Source organism: Lupinus angustifolius, chromosome LG15 (genome assembly GCF_001865875.1).
Source record: "Lupinus angustifolius cultivar Tanjil chromosome LG15, LupAngTanjil_v1.0, whole genome shotgun sequence".
Taxonomy (NCBI): Eukaryota; Viridiplantae; Streptophyta; class Magnoliopsida; order Fabales; family Fabaceae; genus Lupinus; species Lupinus angustifolius.
Genome location: NC_032023.1, coordinates 19,951,712 through 19,960,816, shown reverse-complemented (window position 1 = coordinate 19,960,816; position 9,105 = coordinate 19,951,712). Strand labels below are relative to the sequence as shown.

The 9,105-nt window shown below is 31.3% G+C and overlaps 2 protein-coding genes across 2 annotated transcripts; both read right to left on the bottom strand.

The window, feature by feature from the left end:
* LOC109328522 (acyl-lipid (9-3)-desaturase-like) lies at positions 811-2,843 on the bottom strand. Its single transcript, XM_019562023.1, has one exon. It carries the CDS (start codon positions 2,674-2,676, stop codon positions 1,312-1,314), a length of 1,365 nt encoding a protein of 454 aa, XP_019417568.1. The 5' UTR covers positions 2,677-2,843; the 3' UTR covers positions 811-1,311.
* Positions 8,521-8,829, bottom strand: LOC109327766 (glutaredoxin-C6-like). Its single transcript, XM_019560917.1, has one exon. The coding sequence runs from the start codon at positions 8,827-8,829 to the stop codon at positions 8,521-8,523; it is 309 nt and encodes a 102-aa protein (XP_019416462.1).

Sequence of the window (9,105 nt, the reverse complement as noted above, 5' to 3'; positions counted from 1 at the left end):
TAAAAAAACACCCTTTGAACTCGGGAGGCTTGAAGTTCCAATTTTACAGTTGCTTGGACTATACAAAAGGCTAGTTCATTGTTTTTTTATTGAACTGGCTTCATCAATGTTGAAAGGGTAGAATTCCTTAACAGAAGTAGGGTCTATGTCAAATGCGGAAGCACATCTGCTGTCCCAGATAATGTGCCACTATATGTACTAGTGATTGTAATTGATTGAAAAAATATATTTAAATTAAAATTTTAATAACTAAGTATTTTTCTAACCAATCAGATGTGGTGATATATGGAGTGATACACTCTTTTGGGACAGAAGATGTCATCTTGTCAAATATGCAAGGAACTAAGAGTAAAAAACTTAATATTGATACTGAATGGGAGAGAAAAGGGAGAAGAATGTAAAATGAGCTGACCTATGCAATTAATGTTTTGTCATTCATATTCATATAAATAAGCATCACAGTTCGCTTATATCTCCAAAAAAAATCAAACCTCAATCTCTACTCATGCTTAATTGTGGCATTTCAACCACGACAATGAGGGTAACTATTTTTTCAGTTTATGCTTGTGTTTTGCAACCAAAAAGAACGTCATTTACTAGATTCTTATTACACGCTTGATTAATCTTGTAAACGTTGGAAAATGAAAAGTTGTTACTAATAATTTTGTTTAATAAACCATATAGGGGCAGTTTCAATTTGGTATCTCACCCTTGTTGCTACTGCAAAGAGGATATCACCCTCATCAATTATAAACCAACATAATTAAGAAATTTTGATATATAACAAAGTTAATAATGTAATACATGAAATAGGATTCACAACATCTTGTAACTATTACCAAGTTTAATAGAATTGACAGGAACAACAAGCAGGATATGGATAATAGAAGATCATTCAGCAAACTTGAATCTAACAAAATACTACATTCCCAGAGATAAACACATAAGAGATCCATTTCTGCATAATGAAATCAAACTACCTTAACCGAAACCGGTACTTACAAATTTACTATCCGTTGTCTAGCATAACTGCTGACTGAAATAATATTAATAAGATAATTGCCTGTATTAGCCAGCAGATGACCGGTACCAGCAGCACCTCACCTACTTCGGTAAGGAGATCGGCTGATTCTGCCACCATGCAGCTCAGGTAATGAACGGCAGAACGGATGAAGCCACCAAGTCTTGTGACAAGAAATTATTCTTCCTCTAAAAGCCAAGGATTAGTATCCTCACTTCCTTAGATATCATACTTTTATCACAACATTGTCAAGGATAGCAAAATTTTAGGAAGCTCCACCAAAGTTCCTATCATCCGTGAGTATTAACAGCTTCCCAAACCAAGTTTTTAGGAATTGGATTGGACAAATCGCAAGCCTGCAAGGCTGCATCTCGGAGGGTCTGAATTGTTAGCACATTGGCCTTCAAGAATGAGACACAATTGTATGGCACATTATGTTTCTTGCACAGCTCCTTAACATATGGTGAAATTGTCCTGAGATGATTCCTTGGCATCCGAGGAAACAGATGATGTTCCACCTGAAATTGCAATCCGCCATGAAACCAATCCATCGAAGGTGAGCACTTCACATCAAGAGTTCCACTGGTTTGCTTCTCAACCCACTCTCTAGAAGTTGGGTGGCCAACATAGACACTTGAAGAGAAATGATTCAAACAGAACTGAACATGTTGTATCCCAGTGACAGAAAAACTAGCAATCACAAACAATATTCTCTCACTCCAATTGGGCAAGTATGACACCAAAAGAGGGTACCAAATCCAAAAAACAAGAAGCCCTATAAGTTCTTGGACCCTGTTAGGTACCTTTCTCTTGGATAACAGCAAGATGAAAGATTGTGCAAATAAATTGAGTCTAGCTAAGCACATAACAGGGTAAAAAGTCCAATGCTGATAACTAACAAGGAACCTAGTGAAACCATCAAAGTTCATCTTCCTATCATAGAAGTAAGAAGTAATAGAATTGAAAAACTTATTAGACACCACAAAAAAAGGCATATGCTGAAGATCTGGATCAAAATCAAGACTATTACAAGCAATGTGATGAGCATTATGATTCCACTTCCACCATGCAATACTAATCCCTGCAAGACAATTCCCAGATAGGATCTGAGCAAAACGAGTGAAACCCTTTGTTTTCATAATCTGATAATGCCCAGAATCATGTCCGATCCAACCACTCTGAATCCAAAACAATCCCATCAACCCACCACAACCCAAATGCACAAAAGGGTCGTCATTAAAGAAAACACCATAAACACTAGCACAAAACAGAAAAACCATGAAGCAAAGTGTGAGGAAAACACCATGCCCCTTTTTCTCAAACAAACCAATAGATGAAAAATGGGTCAAGAGTTTTCTGTAATCTTTGGATACCTCAGAGACAGTGTAATCACTGAGATAGTAACCAGTGAAGAAGTTGTGAAGGTATTTTGATGCAGTGATAGGATGATAAGCGAGAAATGCGTCAGTAACATCTTGGCCAGCGAGGTTTAACAATGGAAGGTCACCACCAGGGTGATGATTGGCCCAGTTGGTAACATTGTAGATCTTTCCATGGATTGAGATCCAAAGATCATTTCTTTTGTTGTGATGGCTCAGTTCTTGCAATGAAATGTACTTTTTGATCGCTGGTTCAGTCTCAGGAGGGGTAGCCATTGATGATGATGAAGAAGAAGGTGAGAGGAAGAGAGAAAAAAGAGTTGAAATTTGTAGCGAATGAGAAAAGGAGAACGTGAAGTGATGATATATGAAAGGAAGAGAAGAGAGAGGGAAAGATACAAAGTCCAAACTAACCTATCAAAATATCTAAGAAGCGCCGAACTAGGGATATTCAAACAACAAATACATATTAATAGGGTAAAGTGTATAAAACACTTTAAACTGTATCTTATTTATAAATATATAATACTGGATAATATACTGAAAATATAAATTTTGTTATTTATGTATACATACAATACTATATTAACTAATTTAGTTATTATGTTATCGATCTATTTTGTATTTTGATGATTATTTCATTTAGATATTAATGTTTGTTAACCTGCACTATTATATTATTATTGTTATGAATCTAATTGTTGTGATTTCTTTTTGGTCTATTACTAAATTAACAGTATATTTATACATAAAGCAATTCATAAAATAATAAAATATAAGGGTCAATGAAAAAGAAAATTAGTTTACCGTGACTATTTGCAAAAAAGACATAAATTTAATACGTTTTTTATTCCAAATAAATATAATTAATTTTGTTAAAATTCCATAAAATAGTTTAGGATTTCCTACTTGAGCCTTAAATTTTACTTTTATCTCTTATCATTTCTTCTCACATAAGGATGTTATTGAAAAATAACCATTTAACATTTTTTTTTGAAATTATATATATATAAAAATATTTTAAAGTAAATTTTAATTATCTAATTCAATAGTTATTTTGAAATGAATGGAGTACAATACAAAAAAAGCACGTTCCTTGAGAAAATTATTAATTGTATTGACTTAGATGCTGTTTAATGTGTTTTTTCTAATATATTTGTCATCTCTATTGTGATTAGTTTTTTCACTATTCAGGTAAATCAATAAATTACTATCACTATTTCTATTTTTCCTATTTCTGCCTCATTAAAAAGTGAATTAATTATTATTTTTCAAGTTTATTCTGACTTAGTATTTGTTTTATTTCACGAAAGTAGTACAAAATAATGAGCACACACATAAATAACATATTAAGAAAAAACACAATGAATAATATCATATAAATCAATACTAACATTACATTTCTCAAGAATCATGTTTTTTTCTTCAAGGAGAGAGATAAATCAAAAGGAATGTTGTATTAAATAAGAGCAAACAAGAAATTAGATCTAGCAAAATTATTAAGAACTAATTAATAGGGAATCATTTACGAGTTAACTCAATTAATATAGAATCAACTTAACCGAAACTAGATCTATCAAAATAAACGAGACTTCGGGCCAATGAACCTGTATATGGTTTAGGCTAGAATTCTAGATTGGGTCAGTTCTAAAAGTATGCTTCCAGTTCATATAAACCCACATTATAGAGTTGTGGCCGCATAGCATTTAAAAAAATTATTTTAAACAAATTTTCAGAACTTATTTTTTAATTACTTCTAATTTAATGATACATGTAAACTATTTATAGAAATCTATATTGTTTCAACTTTCAATCCACCAAATTAGAGCATGTGTTGTGCTAACAAGTATACATTGGTCAACATATATATGATCTATCACCTAACACAATGACAATTTCAACAAGAAAACAGAGACAATAAGACTGACATGCTAACATTGCAAAAGACTAAGATGTGTATGTAATGCCTACAAATGTTTCCTTCTAATAACATCACATTGCTGATACTAATTCCACAGGAACTAATTTGGACTTAAGGTATGGCTATGGTAAAATTTATGCTTCCAAGTCATTTTTTTATTAGAAAATCAGTATTAATGGAAAGAAACTTGTCCGGAGCAATTCTTGAAGTTTCAGGTGTCACTTTTTGTCTGTTTTGCACGTAAGTAAATTGATCATGTGTTTTCACATATTTTATTGGCGGTAATTTTTTAGTAGACACAACAATAGTGTTATTATTTTAAACTTCATTCTTTCAAAGGCTGTTGTAGAAGTATTGTGGGAGGTACCTGAACTAGAAAGTTCTGAGTCCTTAGATTCCGATGTTGTTTATCTTAAACAACTAAGCAATGAAGATTATATATGCATCAAGAAATGGAACAATAGGGCCATTTGGTATATCAAACTTTAAGATGATTGATTTTATTTTAAGGATGATACTTCCTAGATATTTAGATTGATGGAACATTAACTTAGATATGATTTAATGAGTTTTATTTTATTTGAATTTATCTATAGTTTATATTTATATTGTTAGTTATATTATTTGAATATTTATTATTTTATTGTTTATAACAACTTTGACATACAAAATAAATTATTTGAATTTACTTATATTTAAGTTTGATGAATATTATAATTAAAAAACTTTTACTCTGAAAAAATAAAATTTAGACAATGCAACATAAATATTGTTGAACTGAATCAATTTCCTGAAATTACTTAAAACAAGTTTATAAAAAAGAATTGAGGGGTATACATAGTGGTCTATTTATTTTTTGAGAGAGGTCTACTTATTTAAAAAATAAGTTTAAAAATTAATCTACATCTATTCAAGTAAGTGGATTTCTCCCTTATTTTTCAATTTGCAAAGTAGTTAATTTGATCATTACCATTATTTAAATGCCATAAAAACAAAAGGTAAAAGTTGAGAAGTTGGAACTCTATAAAGAGTGTATTGTGTATATATAATAATTAAAGAAAACTTCCTGTACATGTTTTGAGATGAAAGTGCAATACGATAGGGCAAACGCACAAGCATTAAGGAGCATTTGATTGTGATAATGATGGGGGCTATTGCCACTATTACTTAGGCTGCCTAATTTTGTTTATTTGTGCATTTTGTAACATAATTCAATTTTAAAACCTTAAATGATGTATTGAATGTGGAAGTAGAATCATTATGTGATCCTTCTTACGTGAGGTTCAAAAGATTCTAATTAGATCCGCTAATGTTTTAAGATCAAAGCCATAACATGCTTGCCACGTCTGATTTTGCATTAAAGAAAGGAAATTTTGTGAAAAGTAAAACACGCACTCACTCACTCACTCTTGGATTGTCACTGTTGTTGTCGTTGTAGTGGTTGACGTGGATGATGTCATCACCTCCTGCATTTTTTTTCAGCTTAAATAAAGGAGAAGGGAAAATTAAACCCATATGAAAATATACAAGCTCTCCAAAAATGTCTTATTTTTCAATATCAACCCATTTTTTATTGCTTAAAGTGTGTCGTTATAACATTGTCATGTTAAGACAACATAGGGAAATAATTGGATAACACGGTAGGAAGTGGGGTTAGGAGTTACTAGGACTATTAAGAGTCGATTATATTACTTGTGCAGCTGTGCTGTGTTATGATATTGATGATTTATAATTTTTGGTCCTAAAATTTAACTAATAATTTCTCAAGCGAAGGTATTTGTAGTGCATTTTGTTCCGGCATACTCATACGTTATTAACTATGATGAAAGTTCCAAGATGCTTAGCTTATAAATCAATAAATTAAATCAGCACCAAAGTGCTTTTTGAGTTTTTGTTTATACTTTACTGTGAAATCGTGAAGAAAGTACCCTGCTAAGTGCTTTAATTATTTTGTTTTTGTTCCCAACTTCCCATTTGCTGTTTGTTGCTTCACTTGGCTTGGCGTAGTTTAATATATGAAAGTGATTTTTTAATTAAAAATAATATATTATCTTAACAAATCAACCTATGATCATAAACATAGGGGAAATATTCTCCATGCCACAGCAACTATAGAAATAGTTTAATTTCTTTTGAGGCAAAATAAAAAACTAAGAATTAAACTTGAAAAATACGATTTCTTGAATCATTGACTATAGAGTGTTGAGAAGGAACTTCAGATTTATGGTGGTGGCATAGATTCCTCGATGAAGTGGTTCATTAAAGTTGCCTCTTGGCATGATGTCAATAATTTGATAAGGCTCTCATCACTCCCATGTCTTAGCTTAGGATCTATTTGAGCTTTTTACTTTTGTTAATGCAAGATTCAATAATAGTAGTTTAGATCTTTCTAAGACATCATCAAATAAATCCTTTTACTATTTGTTCCTATTTACCTTTCTATTTTGAATAAATTTTAATTTTAAAATTCAAGGGTACATTAATCACTAAATTTGAAATATGTATTTTGTTTTATAATTAGACAGATATAAATAGAAATAAATGTAGTAATGTTGAATAGAGTAAACTTTAAATGAAAAGATAAAAACTCTACCATTTTGGGAAAATAAAAAACAATAGCAAAATATCTTTAATTAATCATTACTAGAAAGATATTATTTAGACATGTCTATTGAAAATAATCAGGAGTATATATGGCACGACCTTCGTGTGAATATATAGTGCTCCTCTATTGTATTTTACTTGTTTCTTTGGAGATAAATTTTTATTTTTATTTACTTGTCCATTTAGAAATTCAGAAAACCATTTATAGCTAGTTTTATAGTCATACCCTTAATTGAATTAACAAATACTTTTTAGTCATACCCTTAAATCAATGTGTTTTTGCATATAAGCAAAATTTGAGTATCTCAATATTATAAAATATAATCGAAGATAATGAATATTTAATATTGCCTCAAAACTACCCACATTTTTTCCTTCTTTTTTGTATGTATAGTTTATTCTCGAATGAGAGTGTCATCTATGGCTAGTTTCTTCTAAAAGTGGGAAACACGAGAAATCACAATATTAAGTTGAAACGAAGTTCAACTTTTGTGCAATAAATATCAATTAGTTATAATTGAGTTATCTTAATACTCCTTAAACTCTATATATAGTCATATTTTGTGTATATACAAAAATGGAGTGATTATTATATTAAGAAAAACCTAATAATTATAATATAAATCAATATAATCAGTACAACATTTCTTAATCAATATGTTTTTTGTCATAGATAAATAAATAGGAAGGCTGTAAAATTGATGTATTAAGGGGTCAAGGCATAAGAAGTGGAAAGTAAAAAAGGAACCATTATCTTCTCTCATACTTGAGATGCAATATTTGGAGGTGCATGCCTCTATCAATAATGTTTCTTTCATAGCTAACCTTCATTTAGCATCTTATTACCAAAAAGGATGAAATATAAAAGCGCATATTCCCATAATTTAAATTTATCCCAGAAATGAGTAAAATTACACGAGACAAGAAGAGAAGATAAATAGATAAGCTTAGTGGTAGATGAAGAAAGTGACAAAGTTACTGGCAGATATGAATAAAGGACCGTGATTGCTGAATAATTGGCAATGGGACCCCACCAATAAAAGGACCGTGATTGCTCTACATTTGTTTCCGGCGAGTACCATTCAGCAACAGATTCATTCACTCCAATATATTTTTTCACCATTTTCACTAATCATTACTCATCATCCATTATGGATACCCCTTCCATGAAGTAAAACCAATAGAAAGGGTAATTCCCTACCTAAAATCTGATACATACTAATACTGTCTCAATCACATTTACTTCATTTTTATATTTATTAGATATTATGTATGATGAACTTAATATATGGTAGATTAAAGATGAATTCGATATACCTTATATATAATTAATGAGAGAATTATATATGTATAGAGAATAAATAAGGATTTAATTTCATGTTTTTCACCATGTTTAAATTAAAAAAGTATCTTTCCAAAATAGATATGAAGGAATAATTTCGATTACTAGTTACTAATATCAATAATCAGCAGAATATAACAGCTTGGTTGTAAGAACTTTATTTATTTATTTTGAAGTGAAGTAACAATAATAGCGTAGTAGGTGATAGATAGAGAATAGAGAAGAATAGGTAGCATGTGATTGATTGATTGATTCATACCGAGAGAGCACCAACTTGAAGGAGCTTAGGGACAAGGTGGCCGGTGACGTGGAGGGAGACGAGGGAGTCGAGTCCGCCGATGCAAGTGCCTCCGATGAAGGCGGCTGGAGCGGGAGTAGTGGAGGAAGGGAGGGCGGAGATTTCCTCGTCATCGAGGTGGATGACGGTGGGGTTGACGCCGATAGTGGAGATGAGGTTCTTCATGACGTGGCACATGCAGCAGGAGGATCGGGTGAAGATGATAACAGGGTTTTCCATTATGAGGCGTTGGATTCGAGTCTCGGGAGAATCATCTAGATCCATGGATAAAGAGGAGGAGGAAGAGGAAGAGTTAGTCATGGTGGTTGTTAGGCAACAACATGGGCTTTGCATCACCGTAGATCAGAATATAAAGGGACTGTCGAGGAGAGTTTCGTCCAGTTATTTATTTTTCTTCCTTATAATTTCTGTATTTATAAATGCAAATTATCATTTTTTTTCATTTATATCTTGAATCAATCAAATTTCATTAAATAATATTAAAATATAAATTTTATTTTCATAACGTTTTTTTTTAAATAAATGAAGTTTTTCATTGAC

Excerpts from the sequence above, each read along its gene's own strand:
- LOC109328522 (XM_019562023.1), bottom strand. The coding sequence starts at position 2,676 with ATGGCTACCCCTCCTGAGACTGAACCAGCGATCAAAAAGTACATTTCA.
- LOC109327766 (XM_019560917.1), bottom strand. The coding sequence starts at position 8,829 with ATGGATCTAGATGATTCTCCCGAGACTCGAATCCAACGCCTCATAATG.